This window comes from Sturnus vulgaris, chromosome 4 (genome assembly GCF_052056855.1).
Source record: "Sturnus vulgaris isolate bStuVul1 chromosome 4, bStuVul1.hap1, whole genome shotgun sequence".
Classification (NCBI taxonomy): domain Eukaryota; kingdom Metazoa; phylum Chordata; class Aves; order Passeriformes; family Sturnidae; genus Sturnus; species Sturnus vulgaris.
The window spans coordinates 45980567-46006920 of record NC_142246.1 but is presented as its reverse complement, the minus strand read 5'-3'; the positions used below and the strand labels follow the sequence as shown (position 1 = coordinate 46006920).

Here is a 26354-nt window from a genome sequence, read left to right as displayed (position 1 = left end):
CCATGGTCCACAAAGTTTATTGACGCTCAAGCTTAAAGGTGCTGTAAGTTCCATTAGCATAAGCATTCCATAAGCATTGCTAACAGCAGAACTGTGTTGCTGAAGTGTATCCTTTTGTGTGGCACAGGTGAGAGGCAGGGACGAAGTGTAGAGTTACCACTTCTCCCAGCAGCATACAAGTTTCAATTCCATAAGGGAAAAGCTGCAACTCTGATCTTATGCACACTGAGCAGCATCCTCTTCACAGAGTGATCTCAACTATTTTCATGGAAAGAAAAGTGCTAACTTCTCACGTTATGATGTACTTTTAAAATATAATGGGCCCTCCCTGTAGTGGTCAGGAAGAATAGGAATAAGGAGATCTGGTGCTCCGGCACAAATGTGTGATGAAAAGCATCACTTAAAACTATTTTTGCGCAGTGTTTTGCTGGCACTGTAAGGTACTGCGGCCTTACGTTCTCAAGCAGTTGTTTTTTGCTCATTGTTGACTTCTTCAGTAGAGTTTTAAAGGAAAAATTGCAACGCCCCATGTTGAGGATGTTTTGTAGCGTTTGGAAACCCGAGGATTTGAACTTGCGTTTTTCCCCCGAGGAAAATAAAAAACCCAGAAGCTTCTCCCGCCCGTGCCTTCAGAGAAAGGCGGGAAAGGAGGGGGGGGTGGGGATGGCGGGCGGAGGTAGCCGCTGCTTCTGCGCAGGCGCAGCAGCCGCGCGCGCTTAAATCAGCTGCCCTGGTTGGCGCGCGGGGCCGGCGAAGAGACGGGGCCGGGGAGGCGTGGCCAGGACGCTGCTGCTCGGCGGGAAAGGCGGACTCGGTTCCACGGCGGCGGGGCGTGCGGCTGCTGGCTCCGATCGGGGATGGCGGAGGCCTTGGTAAGAGAGCGGCCGGTCTGTGTTCCTGTGCCTGTGTCTGTGTCTGTCTGTTTGGTGTGTTGTGGGCTGCGGCCGGGCCCGTCCGTAGCGCACACGCGCGGCCCTCGGCGCGCTCCGGAGGGGAGGGATATGGCCGGTTTTTCACTTCCCTCGGCGGAAAGCGAGGCTGGAGTTGGGGTTCTGCACTCACTCCGGGTCCAGGCTGTTGGCAGATATTTGTGCTCTGAGGGGTGGTCTGTCGGGAGCCCCGTTCGCTGCAGCGCACAAGTGTCTGTGCCAGACCCCGTTCCCCTCAGGCTGTCTTTGGAGAGCCGACTTCCATAGGCAAGTGAGCACATCAAGAGCAGAACCCTAGAATCGTGGTTAAGTTTCGGAATTCTTCATGTGTAACACGACACGATCACAATAATAAATTAACTGTTACAGGCTCTTTTAGGTCCGTGACGGGAATTTTTAATTTCTTTAGTGCGCAAGGTCACTTGCCGAGTGCATTATGCTGCACTCTGCTGCGAGGGGTAGGCGGTTTAAGGTCGAGTGCGGGACTGACTGCAGAGTACGGGTCTGTATAATTTCTGAAGTAGTGGCTTTTGGTCAGCTGTTTTGCCATGTCACCTGTGACTTGCTTCTGCCACTTTAAACCGATGTTGAAAATTTGGAGTGAAATCAATGCATATGGAGTTTGGTTATTTTTGATACCAGAAGTAATGTCCAAAGGCGAATCACAAAGTGTGAAGTACTGCCAGTATGGCAACCTTCAGAAAAATGTGCTGAATTCTCTTGTGTTAGGACTAGATAATTTCCACATACTCTTTAAATTTACACGAATCAGAAAGAGATTGTAGTTATTTTTCAGCTAAACATTTACAATTTTTGAGATGTTTGCCTATCACATATGTGAAGAACTGCACTCTGCTTTGCTGTTGAATTTTTCTTGCCCTTTCTTTCCATTTTATCCTCTGCAACCACTGCTGGTTCCCTGGTCAGTGGCTTTATTTGATTACACAGAGATCGTGCTGTTGCTTGAATTATTACTGCTCTAGTTATGGTCAATGACTGGAGTCCTATCTGCTGTTCGAATGACTTTGGTTATATTTGGGTTTCATGTGTATGAAGAGGCACTGTGGCATTCTAAGAAAAAAACAATGCTGCAATAACTCCCACTCTCCCACTACTTCAAGATGTCTTGAGAATCCCTGAGACCTGCTTACTTGTTTTTCTGTCATCATGCTTAGTAAAAATTGATTCTTATTTCTTCACAGGATCATTTAAAAAAAGACTACAGAGCAAGATTCTGCCATGGAGGAGGGTAACTTGCATTTAAACACCTATTCTTAGATTCTGGAAAACTTATGTTGATTTTTATCTGAGAGATAAATGTCAAAACTATGTAATGTACCTTATTAAACATGATCTTTCCCAAATTTCTTGTATTTCTTAGTTGTAAGAGGAGCAAGGTTCACCTTGTTCTGCCAGGGGAACAAAACTCACAGGGTTTCCTTTGTATTCCTTTCCTGGTGCAGCAGATTGTGGTGTTCCTGTACCTAAGGTACCCCTAATTGGGCTGCCTGAGTAGGGAAGTAATTAATCTGTGGAAACACGTTGCCTTTCAAGGAGTAGAGAAAGGAAGCCCTCGCAGAGTTCCAGCATATTTGGACCTTGCTGGTAAATGATAGAGATGAGTTTGAGCATTTGCAGTACTGTGACATTCTTTGCATGCGTATTAGGAGTCTGTGAAGGTTTTGTTACTGAAATCCATTTTTGGACATGAGTTTCATGAGCTTGTTACCAAATTACCAAATTAGCAGTTTTTAAAGGTATATAAATGATCATTATGGGAGTAATACTTCATGGCCTTTCTAGTGTTGTTTTTGTTTTGATCAGCTGTCTGGCTGGTAAATCACTCACTTCTTCCCTTTTCATTTGTGCTGGTTTGAAAAAATAGTCCAACGAGCTGAGCTGTTCACTTGCTTATGGATTGGACACCTCAAGCCGGTCCTTGATGCTGAAACTTTTGTATAAGCACAGAAATAACTTGTTTTACAGGGTGACTCTCTGTATGAAGGGGATAGATGTGCAGCAGCACAGTTTGATTTCTAGATCTGTTGTGACTGCATCACTATGCAAGCAACATAACTCGAGGTCTGATTTATAAAAAAATTATTTACTTCAAGCGAGACTCTAGTCAGCCTAAAGCTCATTTACCTCAGTGCTGTTGCAGTAGTTGCATGTTTTGTTTTATGTGGAGAGAATTCTTCATTCTTATTATATAATCTGTGTCAGTGAGGCTTTTTTCCCCTGGAATTCTTACTTAGATTTCTTTGTGGATATCTATGCATGGAAATGGTAGGTAAAAATATATTAAAGTTGGAACTAGGGGAAATAATAACCTAAATATTAAGAAGTAAAAAACTTAGCTATTTTAATACTTGGAATAAGAGCATTTTGCATTTTTGATTGAAAATTTTTTTTCCTTCTTGTTTCTAGAGATAAGATTGATCTACAGCAAGGTCAAAACTTAATGAAACTCATACAGGATTGTTTTGAAAGTAAGCTTTTATTTTATGTTTTGCTTGATTTGCTGATAAAAGAAAAAAGTATTTTCTTCTTGTGTTATATTTAGTGGTAAGTAGATAGAAATAAAAAATAGGGATAAAATAGATAAAAATAGTATTTCTCAGGGTTTTTAAAAACAGCCCCTCCCCAGCTTTTTAAAACTGTGTCTTAGCTGTCTTTTAATCTTTTGCAAGCAGCTGATTCCTTTCTTGTTTGGATTTACTTGACCTTAATAAACCTTAGAACTTGTTAAAATAAATTAAACCTGGACAATTCCAAGATTCCCATATTCACAGGTTGTTTTCTTTATAGGTTGCAACAGTGATCTTAAAACAAACTCTCCAAGTTGCTCAACCTTAATTTTGAAAAATGAGGCGGGGACTTCAGTGCAGAGCCAAAGAGTAAGTTACGTCAGTGTCATAGTATAGCACTGGGTACAGGTACATGTGGGTGCAAGTTCAATTCTGTAGCATTTAGTTCTGTATGAGCACTTGTAAAAGTATTTAGGCTATAACTTAATCATTTATAATAGTTGTTGAAAATGTGGGGTTTTTTCTTAGTTTGTCATGCTCTAATAGTAAATATTCTAGAAGTAGAATTATTTAATAGCTTTTTTTCTTGGGTTTTTACAACCCAAGCTAACTAATGAAAACTTCTTCAGCTTTTTGTCCAGGATAGTTAAATTTCTCATGGTCTCAGGCTGAAGCAAGCTGCCTTATTACTAGTGGTGGGTATGGCTGTCTTGGACTACATTGGAGTTGATTGTGGTCACTTTGCCAGATATGTGGACACGGTTCTTAGCTATCAGATGAACAGTAAAATTTGAAGGTGATTTATGTAGAAAAGCAGCTGGGTAACTTCTGATAGTTAATCCGTATAATAACTTCAAATATCTTTGACTTTGTTGAAGATTAGAAACAATTTGAAGGCCTTGCTAGTGTGCTGCCTGGGAGTATATTTAATTGTAATATTTTGATTTTACTTTTTTCTTTTAAGCAGGATATTCTTTTAATGGTGGGGTTTAGAACAGGTGACTTTATAATGGTGTTTGTTTACTTTAGTCTGATGTTACAATAGAATATAATCTCAAAGCAATTCTTGCTAAACCTCAGCCTGTCTTAATAAAGATTAAAAATTAAATAGTTCAAGCTAATTCATTCTAATGACAATAATGAATAGTTTACCTCAAGATTAGCCGGATGTATGTTTAATGCTGCATATAGATTTTTACTGTGCACACTGTTTTATCTGTTGTTTAAAATTTACAGTTACTTTTAGAAAGTTTTACACAATAGAAAGTTGAAGTGTTTAGGTAAAATAGAACTGTGATTCGAACGAGTATGAATTAAGGGAAGGAGATTATGTCATGTTCTGTAGAAATGTATATTCCTCTTAAAGTACTGTTGATTTATAAAGTATTTTACTTCATTTCGTTATGTGTTACCAACTGTGACAGCCCAAGCCAGAGTCAGCCAGCTCTGTGAAAAGAGCCCGTAAATCTGCAGATCCTTCCCCTACATCACTGCTAAAACCTGTCAGCAGCAGAGGTTGGTCATTCTATTACTGAATAAAGGTTTTAAGAGTAACTATTTATTGGGATTTTTGTAAGGTTTTAAGTAAAATAATTAAACCTTTTCTGTATATGTGGCAGGACACTCTTGTGAATCACACCTGAAGCCTGCAACACACGATCATGTAGCTGCTTCTAAAAAACCAGAGTCTTCTGTGTCTAAAAGTGAAAAAAAGAGTACAATAAAAGATGAAGCACTGTGCCAGCATCCGGCTGTGCTTTTGGGCTCTGAGGATAGTCGTGAGTCTGCTCGATCACCTTTTCCTGTGGAGGAAGTGAAAAATTCTCCTGTAGTTAAGTAAGTAGAGCTGAACATGGTTGTCGTGTCATATTCCATGTGTGCCCCCCACTTCAGGGTAAATCAAGTTTGGATTGTGAACTCATATAAAATAATTCTAGGCTTTTTAGAAAATTCCCATATCTGGGTTTAGAAAGGGTAGAATTACTTTTTAGTTGTTATTCTGGTGATAAGTGCAGTACCCAAATGAAAGAACCCTGTCAGAATAGATTTTAACTCTTTTTTTCTGGGGAAGTGCACCGAAGTATCAGCTTCTCAGATTGTCTAGACTTCTTCAGTGAATCCTGTTGAGAGTGTTGACTTTAAAAGTTAACAAGAATTTTTTAAAGCAGAGTCTTCATGCTCTGAATGTACATATATTTTATACAAAGTAAAACAGCTTCAGTGGTGATTATTATCTCCTCATTGGAAGATTTGAAGCTGAGCTGCAACACTGACCAGTGTCTTGGCCATGGTTCTGCTTGCCTAAAGCGTGGAATCTCTGAGGTAGATCATAAAGATGGACTGACACTGATCCCATTGATAGGAAAGGCAGTGCACCTACAGTCTAGGAAAACTGACCATTTCTGAAGCACGTTCTCTTAGGATTAGGAATTTGTCTTGTTGAGCAGTCTTTACTTTGATCAAGAGTCACATGCTGACTTCTGTGGACACTTGCTGGGAAGTGCTACTGCTGATCTGTGTTCCAGCAAGTTTCCAAAAGAAAGCTTATTCATAAGAAGTGAGATGCTGTCAAGAAGAGCATGTTTATTCTCAGAATACCTTACTGTGCACTCAGGATTTATAGCAACATGTTTGAATGCTATTTCTCATTCATAGATTGCATTTTGATAACTGGAGTATGCCAGCTACAGCAGAGAGCCATGCAGAAGTTGAAAATTTGGAAGGACCTCAGCCTGGGAGAGAGGAGCAAGTTGTTCCTGTGCAAGGAGCAGAATGTTTTGTTACATCATCTGCCCAGTCTGAGAAGCCTTTCTCTTCAGCTGTCTTAGCAACTGTAGCAACAAGAACACTTGGACAGAGGTTTGTTTGGAGGCTTAATATGGAACGTCTTATGGATGAACTTTGTAATAATTCTTCCAAGGAATGTTCTGTACTGTGTCGAGGTCTTGGGAGTTACCACTAGATTTGGAAAACCTGAAAGTCAATATCCCCCCCCACCCCTGACTTCTAATGATAGGAATGTTGTTTTCCCTCCATTCTTTAGATATTCAACCTCGATATCACCTCCATCACCTTGTCCTGTGAAACATCAAGATATAGAAATAGAAGATGAATGTGAATTTTTAATTGATGAATCAAATGGTGCATCTTCTTGGATTTCAATATCCACTAAGAACAAAAAATCAAAAAGCGATGGCTCTGCAATTCCCATTTCTAAATCTCAGCCCTCTGAAAAGGAGAAGACGCAGAATAAGAAAGTCAAGAACAGAAAAGTACAGGTTAAAGCACATACTAAACAGAAACTGGATCATCTGGATGTTGGAACCTTTGACTTCAAAGAAATGTCAGAGTCTGATCCAATCCCTGAAAGTGAAGAAAGTGTCCTTACGTCTCAAAGCCAAAAGAGTACTCGTATGGGTAAGTTATTTAACAGCTCTTCAGACCTTTACTCCCAGGTCACATTACTGGATTATTTTCTGGTGGTTTATAGGGAAATTTTAATAAAGTAGGTGATAGACATCAATGGATTCGTTTTTGGTATTTCACTTGCACAGTTAGTTTTTGGTGAGACAGTGTATTCACTTTTTTCACCATACCCTTTGCCTTTCCTGTTAGGACATTAAAAATTTAAAAAGGCCAGTGTTGCCTTTGTTTATGAAGGTAGGTTTTTATGACTCATAGAAGGTAGGTACCCAACAAGCTTTTTTTCTGTGCTTTGAACAGAAAGGCGATTGAGTTTTAGGAATTATTTGTGAAGAGTTTTGTAGCCTAAAACCCTGAAAACTGGAAAGCAGACTGAATGTTACATTTCTACCCCCTTTTTTTAATGAAGAAATACTTTTTTTATTAAGAAATAAGTACACCAAAATATTTTTGGTAGGCTATAGTGAAAAGCCTTCTTTTAGCCAGCAGTGATAAAACTGGTTTTGTGATACCTTTATTTTTTTCCCCCCATTTTTATACTTTGGTTTGCTTTTGTGCACTCAGACGTAAACTTATATCTTCAGGTTTAATGAGAAAAGGTATTAATCTCCAAGTATTTTGTGTATTGACAGGAAAGACTAAAAAGGATGCACTTAGACAAGACTCTCCAAACCAGAAAAAGTCTGGATTGGAAACAAAACCATCTTATGAAGAGCAGTGTAAAACATGGATGCTGCCAAGTGAGGATTTGCCTATGCCCTCATGTGGGCATCAGGAAGAGCAGACTGTGTCACTAAAAAAGTCTCTCAGGTCTTCCAAGAATCAGCAGTTGGCTTCTAAAGCTTCTCAGGATTTAGATGAGAAGGAACAAACTACCAAGGAGAAACTTCCAAGAGTCGAAGTAGCTAAGAGAGGGACAGTAAGCCCAAGGAAGAAGCCTAAAAAATCTGTCCAGCAAAGTAGTAATAAAAAGCGTCAGTTACAAAGAGAGGAGCTTTCTGACAGTGAGTCTAGCGAAGAAGAGCTTGAAAGAGAGCCTCTAAAATTGAATAAAGTGTGCACCACACCCTTGCATCAGGAATTAGAGACTCCTGTGATTGAGAAGTTGACGAAGTCTTTAGATGAGAAGGAACAAACTACCAAGGAGAAACTTCCAAGAGTCGAAGTAGCTAAGAGAAGGACAGTAAGCCCAAGGAAGAAGCCTAAAAAATCTGTCCAGCAAAGTAGTAGTAAAAAGCGTCAGTTACAAAGAGAGGAGCTTTCTGACAGTGAGTCTAGCGAAGAAGAGCTTGAAAGAGAGCCTCTAAAATTGAATAAAGTGTGCACCACACCCTTGCATCAGGAATTAGAGACTCCTGTGATTGAGAAGTTGACTAAGTCTTTAGATAAGAAGGAACAAACTACCAAGGAGAAACTTCCAAGAGTCGAAGTAGCTAAGAGAGGGACAGTAAGCCCAAGGAAGAAGTCTAAAAAATGTGTCCAGCAAAGTAGTAATAAAAAGCGTCAGTTACAAAGAGAGGAGCTTTCTGACAGTGAGTCTAGCGAAGAAGAGCTTGAAAGAGAGCCTCTAAAATTGAATAAAGTGTGCACCACACCCTTGCATCAGGAATTAGAGACTCCTGTGATTGAGAAGTTGACTAAGTCTTTAGATAAGAAGGAACAAACTACCAAGGAGAAACTTCCAAGAGTCGAAGTAGCTAAGAGAGGGACAGTAAGCCCAAGGAAGAAGTCTAAAAAATGTGTCCAGCAAAGTAGTAATAAAAAGCGTCAGTTACAAAGAGAGGAGCTTTCTGACAGTGAGTCTAGCGAAGAAGAGCTTGAAAGAGAGCCTCTAAAATTGAATAAAGTGTGCACCACACCCTTGCATCAGAAATTAGAGACTCCTGTGATTGAGAAGTTGACTAAGTCTTCAGATGAGAAGGAACAAACTACCAAGGAGAAACTTCCAAGAGTCGAAGTAGCTAAGAGAAGGACAGTAAGCCCAAGGAAGAAGCCTAAAAAATCTGTCCAGCAAAGTAGTAGTAAAAAGCGTCAGTTACAAAGAGAGGAGCTTTCTGACAGTGAGTCTAGCGAAGAAGAGCTTGAAAGAGAGCCTCTAAAATTGAATAAAGTGTGCACCACACCCTTGCATCAGGAATTAGAGACTCCTGTGATTGAGAAGTTGACGAAGTCTTTAGATGAGAAGGAACAAACTACCAAGGAGAAACTTCCAAGAGTCGAAGTAGCTAAGAGAGGGACAGTAAGCCCAAGGAAGAAGCCTAAAAAATCTGTCCAGCAAAGTAGTAGTAAAAAGCGTCAGTTACAAAGAGAGGAGCTTTCTGACAGTGAGTCTAGCGAAGAAGAGCTTGAAAGAGAGCCTCTAAAATTGAATAAAGTGTGCACCACACCCTTGCATCAGGAATTAGAGACTCCTGTGATTGAGAAGTTGACTAAATCCAAAAAGCCTGGAAATGTATTACACGCACCGGAGTCACCTGTTGGTGCAAATACAGCAACTCCTCTAGAAGCACTCCAGCATCCCATGGAGAGTGTGAAGAATCCTGAAAAGAAATGGTTGTCTGCCAAGTCCACAGAGAAGATACCCCGTAAGATTCCATGCAGAGCCAGTAAAGCTCTTTGCTCAAGCTCTGAAGACACTGGATCTCAAACAGATATTGACAGCTCTTCTGTACAGGACATGCCAAGGAAAAAACCCAAGTTACCAGATGTGAAAATAAAAAGTAACAAAAGAAAACAAAACAGGCGGCATGGACCACAGTAAGCTTTTTGTGTAATTCCTTACAAATTGGAAGTGGTGTATTACAAGTGGTGTATAACTTTGTAGATAACTAAACATTCCTTGTCAGCTTTTAAGCAGTGATGACCCAATTGAAGTATGTGTTAATTTGAGACTGATTGAATAGTTAATAGAGAAACCAAGCAGTTTAATCAACATTCTTTTCTCAAGGCTAGGTGCCATATTTAGTGTCTCCTACATGAGGAAAGTTTTTCTTGTTAGAGTATTCTGGTTAGACTTGCATAGCAGATCCAGTTTAACACAACCCTACCACCCACAAAATAACTTTGCTGTTAAGTTTGTTCCTTTTTAAAAATAAGTTTAGAAAATACAGCATTTCATTCTCATCTATATTTATTTTTGTCAATGTAAGGACTTAAGTTCACGTAGTCTAAAATCCGGTTTATAATCATTGGTCTTTGCATTGCTTTTTAATTTTTTTAATGTCTTTTTTATCATTTTGTTCAGAATATAAAATTACAGGCCTACAGGTTACTTTCATTAAGTTTACTTAACTCCAAATGTAATAAGAAAAGTTTTTTATTTTCTAGGGATTCCTTTGTAGCTGAGAAGGCTGTGAGTTGCAAAAGGTAATTTCCTAAGTTGTTTGAAAAATGTTAGTTTAATTCTACTTCTGCCCCACTGAGACCCCGTGAGTGAGACTAGGCATCTGGTACAGCTGCTGTGTTCTGTACCCTACTGGTGAAACACCGAGTAGAACAGGATTGTGATTTGTGCTTGAGGGCTTTAAATACTGTGCTAATACAGTTAATAAAGTAATACAGTTTTTCTTCCTGTCATGAATAAGGGGTCATAATAAGCTTCTTGCCTTTGGGGATTTCTTTCCTTTGAGGCTTGCTTCCACATTAGCTTACTCTTAGTGTACTTTTTGAACAGAAAGACCAGTGCTCCTGGAACTAATGACAGCTGCACTAATAAAATAGATGTCAAGCAAGGTGTAGAACTCCATCTACAATCCAAACTTTGTGCATGCACATAGACATGTGTCTTCCCCTTTTGTGAGATGAGGACTTAATAACAAAACAAACAGGAGTGGCAGTCTGTGAATTCATTAAATTCTTATGCAGTCATTCTACTGAAAATGTTGGCGGCTTTAATTCTAAGGAAACCTACTGCAGACTGTCTTGGACAAATTTGTAGTGTAAGTTAGTAAGTAGTGTAGTGTAAGTAGAGTAATCTCGGTAATTGAAATGCATCTTTTGGAGTTGAGGTGGATAACAGCTGAACTTCCCTGGCACAGTAAAAGCAGTGAAGCACAGCCTCAGATGGGGGAAGAAGGAAGGTCAAGGGTACTGAGTCTAAGGCTGTAGAAAAAGTTCTGTTAAAAGTGGCTTGATTGCTAGATCATCTCTTTTGGAGTTATACATGTAAATTGTTGCCATTTTATAGGGGAGATTTCATGACAGACTACATATGAAAAGCTATTTTACTGTCCTTTCCTTAGAGTATGCAAAACAACTCTTTAAAGCACTTCTATAATTATGGTATATAGAAAATGGTTTGTAAGGTAATGCTACAGAGGGTGAGGAGAAGGTCTGTTCTGGAATGGAGAAAAAAGTTTAGGAAACCTCTTAGGAGGTGTGAACACTAACTGTCTGCCTGGTGACTGAGTAGAGGAGTAGTTAATGAACTTCTGACCTGTGATTCCTAAGGAGTAGTCATTTGCTTCAGTTTGCAATTGGCATAGGCTTGTTTAAAGGCAAAATAAAATGCAGCCCACATGATCTGAAAAAAATTTCAATTCACTATTTTTGGTAGTGCTGTAATGTTCCTTTGACACTTAACATGTTCAAGCAGATGTATGTATTTTCTTTACAGTGGGCCTGCTCTAGAAGATTATGAAAAATTTGCTTGCAGTGGGCCTGCTCAAGAAGATTATGATAAATTTGCTTCCAGCACTGAATCTCCTGGACAGGATGATACATCTTCAGGTAACGTTTAAACTTGGTATTTCCTTGCATTTTATGTATAAGTTTTTTATAAACTATAACTGACAGTTCAGTAATTTATGTTGTATTCGGCTTGTCCAGAACAAGAAATGCAGATTTTATTGGCTGTGTTTACATTTCTATCCAAGTGTGTGGTACTGTGATACAGCATGCCAACTTTATGTTGTTAGCTTTGGGACAACATGGCCCTTCATGGGTAGGCATCATGCCTACCATGATAAAGTTTTGATTTCTAAAATACATTGAACAAATTTTTCAGGCTCAGTTTGTACCAGTTTGATGTGTTGCTATGTGATGGTCCGGTATGCAGTCACTTCAGGCAAACCTGAGCCAAATTACAGCATGATTTTGGCCTGTTTGCCAAAGAATACTTTGGTTTGGTGTTTGTTTGGGTTTTTTTTTTTGGGGGGGGGGAGTGTTTTGTTTGGTTTTTTTTGTTTGCTTTGTTGTGTTAGGGATTTTTTTTGTTAGTTATTTGATTTTGTGTGGGGAGGGTTATTATTATTTATTTGGTTTCAGTTTTAAATTTCACTACGCAAGTTCCACGTGTTGTTGTAATGAACATGAACCCTGGAGATACGAGGTCTTTTCATTAGTGTTTCTGAGCTAGACGTTAATGTTATTAGCCCATGCAATGCTTTCTTCAGATACCGAGTTTCATGTGTTCTGGTAAAAAAATTTGTTCTAAAATCCTGTTTGAGTGATATAAATCGGAGTGACCTTGCACTTTGATCAGTAAAATTATGTGTATATCAAGAGGGATCGGTCTGAGGAGTTTTTACTTGAATATATAGTTTTCAAGTAATTTTAAGGTTTACTCTGTTTAAAACTAATTACAGATACTGTTTATCTATACTGGATTTCATATATTTTTATAGCAGAAGATGTTAGTGGAAGTGCTATCCTCGGGACTTCTATTTGTGTTAATTTTGGTTGCTTCTAGCTGACATATTGAATAGAAGTCCGGAATAATGAATGCCTTTGGTGGTGGGATTCTTGAATGTTTTTTCAGATAATTCTGAAGATTTGAATTACAAATTAAGACATCTGTTGTCAGACGAAATAGCAAGGCATAAAATAGGTAAGAGTATTTTAAAATATAGTGTGTGTAAATGCAGATGCATTTTCAACTTGATGTAAATGTTGCTGAAGGAGAGACAGGCAAACACCTTGAAATGGGTTCATCTGTTCATAAGTATTTACAGATAGGTTTTGTTATTTCTTCAAGAACAGCCCTTCTCTTAATTTTAAAGTTATTTTTTAAAACTTTTTTTCAACAATTATCCTTTTAACTGCCACATTTCCATTTTTCATGATACTGTGTTAAGGAAACTTTCAGGTGTGACCATCCAGGAGCCACTCTGGCAGTCATGCTCCTACCACCACCACAGACTTTAAGTCCTAGGACTCAGACCCCTTTACAGTGGTTGGCTCCAGTGCCCTAACAGGTGCCCCATTTGATTCCCTACACAGCCAGACAAGGTTTTCTTGCTGGCTTGACCCTGTGTTTCCCATAGCAGAGTCTCAGACCTCTGGTTCCTTTAAGTAATTTAATTGAATGGAATAATGGAATAACAGCTTAAGCTTGGAACAAAGCACTCTCTGAGCTTTTGTACTCTCACATTTCACAGTGCTTGACAGTCTGGGGTCCTGCTGGTCCGTCCAGATGAGTCCTTGGCTCCTGCTGTGTCCCTGAGTGTCTGGTCACCAGGCAGGGTCACAGGTCTCTGTGCCTGGTGTTGTTCAAAGGGTCAGCATCAGTTCATGACCTCTTGCCTGAGGCTCTCATGCAGAGCTCAATCTCTGGCTGACACTGCAGCTGCACACCCGTGCACTGAATGTAGTACTAAAAAGCTGAGGCAGGACAAACTTACTGTTCAGTGAGAACAGTAAGAATTTGAACTGGTTTTATGCAGTAAAACTGAGGGTGCAAGTAACCTGCTTTCTGTGGTGGTCTGAGTCTGGATTGGATGGAATAATGGGCATGCAGTCAGTTGTAGTCCCATGCTTGTCTGTTTTATGTTGTGGGTGTTTTTTATTGGCTTCATTATTATTTTATGCACATTTTAGTTGTCTGCCTTCTAAAACTGTTTCAGCAACTGTTTTCTATTTCCCATTTTTAACATTTCAATATTCTTGATTAATTTGCTCTGTGATCTTAAGGGGCTTTTACTGTTTCTTACAAACACTAAAATATACTGTGTTCATATATGGCAACTTACACAACTTGAAAGTTGAGACTATGTGATTAGTACATCTGAAGATAAATATCTGAGAAATCATGGAACTGTATAGAGCTTCTTTTCGCAGAAGTGCTGCTCTTCTGGACTTTGGAAATAGGATTTTGAAATCTGGAGGAGAAGGATGCACTTAACTTACCTTCCCCTTCCCATAACAAAGGCAGTTCCTTTTCATGGTTGCTAATGAAATCCCTCAGATTCAAACAGGTTTCTTAGCTTTTGTCAAGAGCTTTGTCTTCACAGGTGTAGCATGTTTGCTGTCGTTGAGCTCCTAATGTCTTTGTATTAGTGGTTCACTAAGATAGAATGAAATCTAATGTCAAGTCCGGGTGATGATTGTGTAAGAAAAAGAAGGGTGAAATACTGATGTATGCGAAAGAAGGCATTTGGCAATACTTGAATTCTGTTTTCTTGTCCTGATAGCAGTGTGATAAAAATATCAGCTGGGAAGTGCTGACACTCTTGTGGTACAGAACAAGAAGAAAGAAACTTAATGTTTTGTCTCTGAATTTTTCTTTCATACTTAATGTGAATGACTTCATACTTTAACTTAGTAATGCCTTCCAACACACCTAATGTTCGTCGGACTAAAAGGATACGGCTGAGACCTCTGGAATATTGGAGAGGAGAGCGCATAAATTATACTATGGATTCTTCAGGTATTAGTTCCAAAATACCTATTTGCTTCATTCTGATAAAGCAAAAAAGAAATCTGTGGGTTGATCGTGTGCTGTGAAAGCTTTTAGATGCTTACTATTGGGTAACTTTTTTTAAAAGATTATTTGTAGTCACCAGTTAGTCATCTCTCCATGTAGTTTTCTTTTCCGACACTCCCGTGTCAGCTGAAAATAGTATCAGCAGAGCTTGTTAAATACTTTTGCCTTTATTGTTGAAGGAAGAACAGAAGAGTTTCTCTGTACGAGTGAGTGTTTTATGTCCGAGATTTTTGTATCATACTGGAAAAGAGACAATCTACAGGATCATTCATTGGAGCATTTCTTCTTGTGTGAGGATTGTTTATCAGAGCAGATACTATAACATTTTATAGTCTCAGTGTTAAATACCTTAAGTGAGAAAATAGATCTTGTTCTCAGGAATTTTTTTCACTGACAGTTCAGCCTAGTTTAGTCCTTTCCTAATTAATTAGTTTGCTCAAAAATAGTAATTTTTTTTTGTCCCTAAAAGTGGTATTTTGTCTTAAAAATTACTTGCATGTCATGGCTTTCTGAAATATTCTTTGACTGAAATTTGATCAAATCATTTTCAAAACAATCAAGTTGAATTTCACTCCAATGTACTTAATGTGGAAAAGCTTTTTTGTTTGTTCTGGCTTTCTAAAGCGATCTGAAAAGTTCAGCATCAAGGAAATTTATTCTCAATTGAAAGACTGGTTGGTTGTGCAAGTTTGCATTCTTTAAAATTTACTATGAGTTAGTGGACTTTGTTTAAATTCCTTATGTTTCAGGAGGGCTTGTGATTAGTGGACTAGTGCATCCAGAAACAGAATCTCCCAGGAAGAGTAAAAAGAGGAAGAAGGATCATCCCAAGCAGGAAAGAGATGAAACAAGTAGGAACACAGACTTTTTTCCTTTGGATACGTATAAAAGTCTCTTTAATCAAATGCTCTACTGCTCTAAGATTTTCCTCCCGTAAACACTCAATTCTTTCTCTGGATGAAAATAATTTTATAACATAATATATTAATATGATCTGATGAGGAAAATCCTGCTCCTACTGGATATATAGCAATGCTGTACATTCTTGTAAAATTATTCACTTCTCAGTGTAAGAAAGGAAGAAATGCTGGACATACCCAGAAGTGTTGCTCTTTAAAGCAGAGGCTGAAGAAACTAAACTACTTATTTTGTGTTCAGATCATGATGCTAGTGTGCACAGTTAAGGTATAAAAACTTATAGCCGTTTTGCTGATACCTGTAATAATGCATCTAAAAATGCAACGGAGAGTGTTAATAGGGCTTCAAGCTGTTGTAGTTTCAATACAAAACCACAACACGGTAGGTGAAGAGAGAGCTTTAAGAACAATGCATAAAATAGTTAAAAGTGGGCAATAAATCCATGTTTAAACAGAGACTCTCTGGCCAGTAGATAATAAATTTGTAAGTAGTGCTCAGAAAAGAGAATCAAAGTCCAAAAGCCAAATTATTTTTGCTGTGCTCTCTGGAATTTGTTCTAATGCTAAAGAGCCTTCCTTTATGGGGACTGTCTAGAGCTTTTGTTTGAAGCCGAGACATTTTTCTGTGAAGTTATAGAATTAATAAAATAAGTGCTGACAAAGATGGAGAATGCCATATGGTTCTAGTGCTAAACTAATCAGGACTGACACAATCAGGGGAATAAGGAAGAAAACAGTCAATGTTTATACCAATTTCTGAATTTACATGTGTTTCATGTAAGTTTTATTCCTTACCTCAAAAAAAAAGTGGAAGGACTAGAGAAGGTTTAGGGAAAGCTCATCAAAAACCTGGAAGGACTTGTGTAGTGAAGACTGCTCAGCCCTGAAGAGAATGTTATGGAGGCCTCTAAGGAAAAAGTCTAAAAACACCTCTGATACCATGAGTGACGTGGAGGAGGGAAATAGAAGTAAATGGTCTTACTGGGTTTTTTTGTTTGCTTTTTAAACACAAGAATTAGATGGTGTGGAGGGAAGACAGCAAAATAAGGTGGTCATTCTGTCTGTGTGCTTCTTGCCCAGAATATTGTGCTTAAAAAATATTTATGTGGTTTCAAGGCAAGAACCAGATACATTAACAGGAGACTTAACAGAAGAGTTAATAGCTCCTTTAAATGAAGAGCTCCAGGTTAGAGGTGGAAAGTATTCTATTGAAGTGTCATTATATTATTATGGCATTTTGAGGAATGGAAGGACTACCTTCTTTGGGCAACTGATGGGAGACAGGACCCTGGTCTAGATCAATATTTGATCAAAGTACAGTTTATATTGTAATATAAATAATTTTCAGCCCATGACAGCCAGAGCTGGTAGTGACTGTTCATACTGTAGCTTACAAGAACTATTGGTTGCTTCGAGTGCCTTTGAACTGTCTTCCAGAAGTGATTGATTTCCTCTGTAACAGGCATTCATCCTCAGAGATGGTCTTTTGCTTGCATCCTTGACTTCTAGTGATGAACCTAAGGCCTATCAGCCAAGTAAAATTTCTGGCACAAGTTCTTAAATGGTATTGATACAATAAAAATTCTGTTTATGAAAGACCTGTTGATGCTTCTTTTTACAGATAAATGGTTATGTTGGAACTAAGCTGTTCAAACGCAATAACTTTCTTCCTCCCCCTGATTGACTTGCTGTAAGAGTATTTAAGCTGCCATGAGTGCTTACAAAGTAGCCTGCCTTTTGCATGCTTCTTCTGTCTGTGCTTAAAGAGATTTCCTGTGCACTGTAGAGTAAAATTGTCTGCTTAAGAGAGTTCTGCAAGAGAGCTTTGGAATATTTATTCTGCCATGAATATTCTAAAGCATCTCTTTTCTGTTTGAAAAGCATAGTGTTGTCATAAATTCTTAGGATATTTCTTTCTCTGCAAAAATCCTTTTTATTAGAGCAATAGTTCTCAGAATTGCAACTTACAGTGAGATTCCTATGATGTTATTTCTTTAGAAAAGAAAAATTGGACACGTGCTAATCTCTCTTAAGTCTCCTGATGCCTATCAACAGTAGGTTGAGCAAAAACACTTGTTCTTCACACTTCATCATGTGTTTCATATTCTCTCAGCATCTGTTGGTAGAAAAACATTTCTCTTAAAACACAGTTTAATTTTGAGTAAATACTGTTAATAGCATAGGATAAATAGTTGGCATTTCCCTAGGAAATTCCTTAGGATTTAGAGAGTGTTTGTCTATTACATACAGAAATTATTTCAATGAAAGAGACATTTTCAAAGAATTGTTGTGGATGGTTTCAGAGTATTCAGTCTGTTTAGCCACTTATTAAAGGAAATTTAAGCACTCAATGTGTGATATTAGAATTGTGGAAAAGTTGTGGTTAAATGATTAACCTTTTAAGATCTATATTGATTACTTTTCAAGTTTTGTTTTGTCTTTGTGTCCTCAGGTAGAAGGGAGACACCTGCAAGTTTGGAACACAGTTTCTTTGTGTCCTCAGATAGAGGAGAGATACCTGCAAGTTTGGAGCACAGCCTAGCTGATGCGTCTAATCTAGCCATTGTACTGGACCCAGTAACAAATAGGGAAGTGCCTCTAGGTGAGTTGAATGGATGTGACCAAGGGATTTCCTGAATTATGTAGACTTAGAAGAAAAAAAATTTCATGCCACATTGGCATAAAAAGGTGAGGTTTTGAAATATTCATTGGTCTTCTGGAGAAAGTTCTGAAGGAGACACAAGAAGTGTCCTGATTTTTCAGCTAAATATTAAGTCTAAATTTTGGAAGTGTTACACTGAAACGATATGTGTGTTGCACTGAGCATGTAACAAGACTAATTATGTAGTAGCATTAATGTTAATCTCCTGGACATTTTTTGTAGATTGTATAAACATTGCAAGCAGTGGTACTTCCCTCCTCAAAAGTGAAGCAGTAGAAATATACAAAGATTTGAATACATCTCTTTTTGCAACTGGTATATTGGTTCTGAAACCACATAAAGAAAAAGGGCAGCAATGTGTCAGCACGGATACAGTAGTAAGTGTGCTTTTAAATTTTTTTTTATTTTATAAAATGGGCTTTGTAAACAGAAGATCTGTTGGGGCGGTTGGAAATAACATATGAAGTTGAGAGGTCCCCTCACCCTCTAGAACAAATAAACATTAATGAAATGTTTGCTGAAGGTACTTTGCGTGCACATTTCCATGCTTTGCTTTGTATTAAATCTGCATGTCCATGTGCTCCTACTTCTGGATCCTGCAGGCAAGATAGAAATACCAGAAAAATAAAGCTGAACCCCATCCCCTTTTGAGTTGTGCATCCTGTTTTTCATCGGTATGGGGAGAAAGGATTGCAGCTCTGCTGGCTGATTGGAATTTATCTTTGTTATATGTATTCAAGTGTTTTCTTGGATATCTCTCTTAAATGTTGCTAACCTTACAACCCTTTGGTTTCAATTAAGGCTTTCCGTATTATCCGTGGCAAAGTTCTTGTAACGTTACATAAGGCGTCGTATTACCTGGCTGCAGGGGACTGCTTCTATATTCCATCAGGTGAGTGCATGTGTCTGAAACCCATTTGTTGGGAGGTGCAGGAGACTAAATTAGCATGCTAGGAATCAAAACCAGACAGAATGATTGAATAGAGAATGGGCCAGTACAGGTTGATGAAAAATGGAATGGGACAAAACACTGGACATGCATTAATGATCTAGTGGTTGAATGTAGGGATACACATACCACTTGTTTATATGAGTTGGCCTCAAAATTTTGATGACGCTACCAAGTTCTAAGAGTAGATTTGTCTTGGTATATTCTGGTTCTGTCACTAGCTGTAATGTGGTGGAAACAACACAGACACCCTAATTTTACTAGTAATTAATATAATTATTTCCATCACCATATGCTTGCTGCTTTTTTCCTATGTAAAATTATGAAAAGCCATTTGGATCAGTTTACCATATTTTGCGCTTGTGTATAGAAGGTTCAAACTATCTTGTTGAATAAGTTGTAACTTCTTTTTTGAGAATTTAAAGACCTGATTTTGTCCTTCTGATATAAAAATGGCATGACTTCAATATGGGAGGCTGTTGATCAGTGGGTTGAGACACTAGTCCAGCGATTTTGTTGTAGTGTTAAAGCATGCTGTTCATGAAGCTTTAGAGAGCTTTTGTACAGCTTTCTTGTGAAGAGGCCTATCTGTAGAAAATGAGGAATTAGTTCTTTTTTTCCCTGTTAACTTTTCAGCACAGTGTCCTGACTGAACAATCATTGCTCAGTTAATGCTTGGTGCTTTGAATCTGTCTTTTGGTGTTTCAGTCTTAAAAGTCTAGCAGGTCTGCAGAGACAATTTTGTCATTTGCTTTTTGGAAAAATAGATTATATAAAATGCTGAAAGTTTTGTATCACCGTAAGGATGTACACTTCATTCTTCCCTGCTTCCTGATGGCTAGTCTCAATATGACTGGATGGGCAGTGCAGTGTTCGTGGAAGGTGATCCCTTTAATTCATCGTGTGGCTGTAGATGAGTGTGAGGATGCTGCTCATTCCCGGTGTTCAGGGCCTATTAGATAATTCTATTTTGTGTTCATGTTGATGTGCAAATCTCAAGTGAAGATCTGCAGATAAGTTTCCATGTGCAGTTTTTATTGATAGTTTCTGTAAGAATAAATTGAAGTAAATTCAGTCACCTTAAAGTTTTATTGTGGGTTTTGAGAGTGAGAGCTCGTGCCTGTTACGTTCTTCTCAGTAAAAAACTTCTAAGCAAAGATCAAAGTAAATTACACTAGTTGTATTCCTTATCATCTCTTTGGAATGCACTGACTTGCCTGTAAGAGTGGCATCCTAGATTAAGAGCTAATATTCCTTCTGTTAAATATGTATAAAATAAAACTATACTTGACTGAGGACAGGAGAGGACTTCAAAAATTGCCAGTGGCTCCTAAGGAAAACTTATTCTGTTTTTCTTTGTAGGAAATAAATATAGCATACGTAATCTTCTGAATGAAGACAGTGTTTTTTTCTTCACACAAATCAAAGACAGATGAAGAACTTTTCCTCGAAGAAGTTTGGTTAAACATTTGGCAGTTTTTTGTATGTTTTGAAGTTCTTTTTACGTACAAAAATGTTTGAGCGGGCCCACCTTAATGTTACAAATAAATACAGAGCAGCTGAAATCAACAAAAGAAGAGTTGAGAAAAACAGCCCGGAAGAATGTTGGTAGTTTGCTGTCGAACTGAAATGACATACTGAAGGGTCTTGCTCTGTATCAGTTACTGTTCTTGTGCCATCCAGTGACAGAAAGATAAAAGTATGAAATGTGTGGGTATATTTGTTGCTCCAAATTGTATCAATATGCTTAATCTCCCTAAAGATGCTTAGCACTTGAAAAAACTGGCATCTTCAGCTAACATCTCATAGGTAGTCTTAACGACTGCCTGGTACAACCTGCTTAGAATAATCCCTGTTTAAATGGCAAATCTGCTGTTTGAATACCAGTAATTGTTGTCTAGGAGATAGGCTGCTGTAAGGCTGCTGTGCTGGGGTCCAGCTGACTTCTCATATGTTAACGACAGGCGCCCCTTTGTCTGGCAGCTGGATGATTAGTACCTCGAATCTGAATAGGAAAATGGGAGCTCTTAAGTAGGAGCTTATCAGTTGTGTCTTTTGTGTGGAAGCTATGGCCCGATTGCTCTGAACATTGTTGATAGCTTTGTTTTGTGTAACAGTGATAGGTCATTGCCAAACTTATGACTTTAATATCTCCTTTTGATTTGCTTGCTGAGTTCCTGGATGATAATGGGCACCTTTGGGAAAGCTGTAATTATACTGTATACTCCAGAAGCCAAGTCTAGACAGCAGATAGTATACATAGCATTTGTCTCCCAAGCTCTTCGAGGTTCCTTCTGACTAAAGATAAGGATAAACTGCAGCTATTCTCGTATGCTGCTTTCTCTCTCTGGTCATTGCTATCCTTGAAGAGAAGGAGATAAGGAAAATTGAATTGGAATTGTGAACTTCTAAGGACTCGAGGATTGAGCACTAACCTTGTAATCAGTCTTGGCCATAATCTTTATACTAAATCTAGAGTATACATTAAAGTAGGAAAGGGGAATTGGCTTTCAGCTGTCAGCTCTCTTCCTGTGTCGGTGAAAGGGCTTGGACACCAAGATTACCATGCCTTTGTGAAAGATCCTTTGGTTTGGGGAATTTGAGCTAGTACTCAAATACTGTCGTTCTCTTTCAAGCAGTAGTTCATATGGTTGGTGCATGTGTAGACTGACAGTGGAAATACTTGGTAGAGGTTGCATGCTCTGTTTCCATTCATGGCTAAGTCATGCATAACCCTGAGAAGGTGAAGCAGGAGCATGCCTATTGCCATTCAGTTCTGTCTTGAAACAAACTACTAGTGTCAGAGTTCAGACTACACGAAAAGTCCTTTTTTGTCAGCCTCAACTTTTGTAAGCAGTTTAAAAGTTAAAAAAGAGTCATTTAGTTACTTGATACAAATTTGATGTTGGCAGCTTTTCTAAATTTTGGGCTTGGGTTGGTCTCTTCAAAGTCAGCAAGATTCAGATAATGTCCTTCCTGTGCTGGAGCCATACCAGCTACCAGATGGGCACACGTGCTGTCTCACTGCTTGAGGAAATCCCACCCACTAAAATGTTTAGTTTTTAAATCTTTCAACTCCTTAGGCCTACAGAGATCTGGAACTTTGCCACTTGGAAAAAGTACAGGGCTAGGATTAAAACCAAGGACTCTGCTTCAAACCCAAGCAGGTCTTCCAGCAGTCAGGCCGTGGATGTGATGGTGTCTGATCCCAGCAGCAAATCGGTTCCAGTTGAAAATCAGAACAAGAAAACTTTTCAGTTGTGTCAATGGCCAGGGAGTTCTGAACAAAAATGTCCTGCAAATTGTTTTCTGTGCTAGCTGTCTACAGATTGGTTAGCAGAAGGATAGATACTCAAGGGATTAGCATAGGGAATTTATGTGGATGGACTGCAGGGCTTATGGTCCTAAAGGAGAGTGTGGGTGGATGCTGTGGTAGGGCTCAGCAGGCTGCTGCTTGCCAGGGATGTGTTTTCATTTGGTGGGCTGGGATGAGAAGTGACGACATTACTCATGTCATATCAGACACTAATGTGTCTTTGCTCTCTGCAACTCGGCAGCAAGGTCGTGAGGCAGTTTTCTTTTGAGTCAAGAGAGCGGAGTCCTTCAGGATACTTTCTTAAGCAGAATTAATGTGTGCAGACCTTTTCTTGACACAGGCTGGAAAGTGCAGATGTTCAAGTGCAGGTTTCAGGTCAGCATGCCTGTTTGTGTTTTCCTAATTCTATGGATGGGAGTGTCAAGGGAACAGGGCAGATTTAGTAAAGTATGTCGCCTTTTAGGCTGGATGGTTTTGTTGCTATTTTGGCTGGTTTGTTTCTTGAGAGAAATGTCCTGTATAGTTTGCAGAGAACATTTTGCAGCTGGACTACATCTAAATACGTTTGTGGTTTACTGTTTTTTTAAGAAACATTGTCAGGTTTGCCAAGGAATGTTCCTTTATTGCTCTGGTTTATTGCATATTGCTCTGGTTTAGCAACAGTTCTATTATTTGTCACTAGATGGGGCTTCAAGCACAGCTCTTAGTTCTTTGCTGACCTCTGCTCATTAGGGTCTGGTTTTTGAAAGGCAAGAAGAGCAGTCTGTTACAGGTCAAGATAAATTTAGTTGAATTCTCTTGCAAGGAGATGCAAATCAATTGCTATTTGCAGTAGGACTTAACTGCTGATCGCTGCTGAGTTCATTCAGTTACATGGATGTACTTGTTGCAGCCACTTGCACAAAATTGCTCTTTAAAACTTTAGTGCATGGCAGGACCTGGGCTGTTCACTGTTAGTCTGGATTGCATTTCAAATTTTTTTCTTCAACTTGACACTTGTTAAAAATTGCTGCTGTGTCATTAGCCTAAATACAGAGTGAGGGGATGCAGGAAAATGTGCCAGGACTCCTATGGCTGCTGAGCTGTGCAGTGTGTCAGTCAGTCAGTTGTTAGTCGGAAGCAGCAGCTGGTATTTCACCCCTGCCTGGTCTTGTTTTGGTTCCTGCTTCCTACATTTTTGTATATAGCAGGCCAAATAGGATATTGCAAAGAAGTAAGCCTTTTCTGAGATGTGAGATTAGTGTTTTCCTGCATATGCGTGATTCTTTTTGCCAGCCTATTTTTCACTCTGCTGAGTAATCTCACTTCTACTGGCTACTGTGGTTTAGCGAGGTGTTTGTGGAGCTAGGCTGAAGTTGGTTAACCAGTGTTACCTGTTGTGAAGTTGGAATCTTTGTCTTGAAAGAGACATGGCCTTTTCTGTTGTCTGTGAGATACACTTACTGTTCGTGGAAGATACATACTGATATCCTGGTGGATATCCCTGTTTCAGTATTTCTATTAATTGCTTTTTATCAACAGTAATTGAGAGAGCTGGAAACAAAAGCTGAGTCACATTTTTCAGCTTCATGTTAATAGGTTCATGTGTTCTATAGAAGGTACTATGGTAACATCCAGGGGCTTGTTTTAAGAGGCTTAACTGAGAAGTCATGTTACAATAAAAAGTCAAAGTTTTGAAGGCTTTGCCTCCCTTCAGAAAATTACAGGTTAGGAAGTTATTTTGCAAATCTATCTTTTTGTAGTTTCATTTGGTTAGAAAGCTGTTCTTGCTTTACTAAACAAAGCTTTTTGAAGCTTAAATTAGCAGAAGAATGATTGCAGAACAGTCAGATATGTGTGCACATCCATATTTGTACAACTCTGTAAACATAAAATAAATTGTGAGCTGAGTAATTACAGACAAAATAGACAGGACCAATAAAGCAAACTGTTGAGGCACAGATACAGCTTATTCTATTTTTCAAGTGCACAACTAAATTGGTCATCTGCAGACGATTTTAAATTAACATTTGGGAAATGCAATAAACCAAAAGAGCTATTTCCTCTTTTCATAACAGCTTAAAAGGCATTTCAGCATGAAGGAATATTTCTTGTATTTCTACTGCTCTATAGACTCTGCATGATGTCTTTTGTAATCAGGATTTACTTTAAGTGGTGATTGATTGCAGATGATACATCTAACTGAAGAGCATGGATCATGCCTCTTTAATGGTATTGACAGCTGTTGCAACTGAATATTTTAGTTTTTCCAAGCTAGTACATTTCCTTGGCAGAATTCTGTCACTTCACAGATGTTCACAAATACAGTTAGAAGAGATCTTAAAGGCAAACTTTTTGGGTTGCATGGATGAGCCTCAGTTAGGATTTGACAACCAAAGTGTGTCCTATGGTCCAGTTCTAAGAGGAAAACGTGGTTGATCATCAGTCAGAACAGTAGGCTGCAGATTATTAGGAAACAAATATGTTAAAAGGTTTGCCTGCAGAGCTGCTCTGTGTTTTTGAACCCACTCACAAAGTTCCTGTTCTGATCTGCTTCACTTGAGCTTCTGTGCCCAAGTAAAGGTACAACATGAAAGCTGTAAAACCATAGGTACTTTGCACTCCTTCTGCAGTCCTGTTTGGAGCAGAAGAGCAGCAGTGATTGAAACAAGGAGCTGTAAGGGACAAAGTGTTTACTTTGTCAGCCTGACTGTTGAGATGTAAGTCTAAAAGTGTTCACAGAAAAAAATATTAATGTCAAGAATAAGATGTTTAATTTCTCTTTGCAGCTTGATAGGTATGGACTTTTCAATTTGAAAACTGAAGAATTCCAGTACTCTTGACAAATGTTTAGGAAGTTTATTAAATGGTTCAATAAATGATTGCTGTTAACACATATTTGTTCATTTAGCTTACAAATTTTTTTTTCTGTTTAAAGATGCCTTTTCCTGTGTTTTCAATAACAGTATCTGAAATGAGAATTGATCAAGATCAATGGTAAAAAGATGCATGGTAATGCTGTGAGGGTGTCTTCTGGAGTCAACATGTCATAAAGAGGGAGGGGAAAGGAGTGATATGAGAGGTGCAAACATCATGAAGAGCTCTGTGTTAATGCTCAAAGATGTTACGGGCTGACTGGTTTAGGTTACATAAAGCATTTTCAATGAAGCTTAATAACTTTGAAAAGATTGATATGGGAAAGGTTTTCTGGTGTTGGTGCCACAAGGACACAGTGTGTCTGCTGGTAACCCACACTCCTGGTTTGGGATTTTAGTAGTGATCTGATCACTTGCATTTAAGAGCATTATGTCATCTTATCTAAAACTACAGGGTTCAGCTAATTATCCTGATGTATAATCCACTGAAGAAGAGGCCTGAATTTAATGAATTTTACCTTTTTTTTATGTTAGCAACACTTTTGTGTTTAGTACAGTGGCGGTAATTACAAGAATTGAAAGTTAATTACAAAAAAGTTTTTTTCAACGACTATCAGAACTTGAAATTTTATTGCTGACAAAGAGGGGACTCCCCTAGAATGCAGTAGCCTATACACTGAAGAAACTAAGCACTTCTCCTGTATTTCAGTTAGTGCCAAGTGAGGTCTGAGGCTAATTAATGAAAACAAATTCACAATTAAACCCAGGAAGGAAGACTAATTAAATAGACTGTTAAGAAAAGTGCTGAAGAAGGGAAGTGACCTTAAGGGGTAAGTATGAGACTCTCAGTACTGGCCCATGAAGGACAATTAAGTGATAATTGCCAAGGCCTTTTTGCATCCAGCAAATGCTTTCTGCCTTTTATTATGGCTGATTTTCTTAGCAGAAGCAGACATTTGCCTGATGAGCAACCAAGCTTTACTACGTACTCTTAAGGTAATTCACAGGTAAAGCAGAGAGGTTGCTACAGCTATAAACGCTGCTTACGGCCTTATATTGGGTTTTTATGGCCA

The 26354-nt window shown here is 38.6% G+C and overlaps 1 protein-coding gene across 1 annotated transcript; it reads left to right on the top strand.

The window, feature by feature from the left end:
- The first annotated feature begins 813 nt into the window (after nucleotides 1–813).
- Nucleotides 814–25303, top strand: CENPC (centromere protein C). The gene is made up of 18 exons (XM_088163792.1): nucleotides 814–872; nucleotides 2132–2178; nucleotides 3357–3418; nucleotides 3738–3826; nucleotides 4882–4972; nucleotides 5077–5293; nucleotides 6113–6316; nucleotides 6501–6874; nucleotides 7513–9637; nucleotides 10208–10246; nucleotides 11496–11608; nucleotides 12639–12707; nucleotides 14421–14525; nucleotides 15332–15433; nucleotides 17952–18101; nucleotides 18384–18538; nucleotides 18963–19053; nucleotides 20473–25303. The coding sequence occupies exons 1-18, from the start codon at nucleotides 858–860 to the stop codon at nucleotides 20544–20546; spliced, it is 4122 nt and encodes a 1373-aa protein (XP_088019918.1). The 5' UTR covers nucleotides 814–857; the 3' UTR covers nucleotides 20547–25303.
- Nucleotides 25304–26354: the final 1051 nt, after the last annotated feature.

Excerpts from the sequence above, each read along its gene's own strand:
- CENPC (XM_088163792.1), top strand. Across the intron at positions 3,419-3,737 it reads CATACAGGATTGTTTTGAAA|GTTGCAACAGTGATCTTAAA; the intron begins GTAAGCTTTTAT and ends TTTTCTTTATAG. Across the intron at positions 19,054-20,472 it reads CTGCTTCTATATTCCATCAG|GAAATAAATATAGCATACGT; the intron begins GTGAGTGCATGT and ends TTTTCTTTGTAG.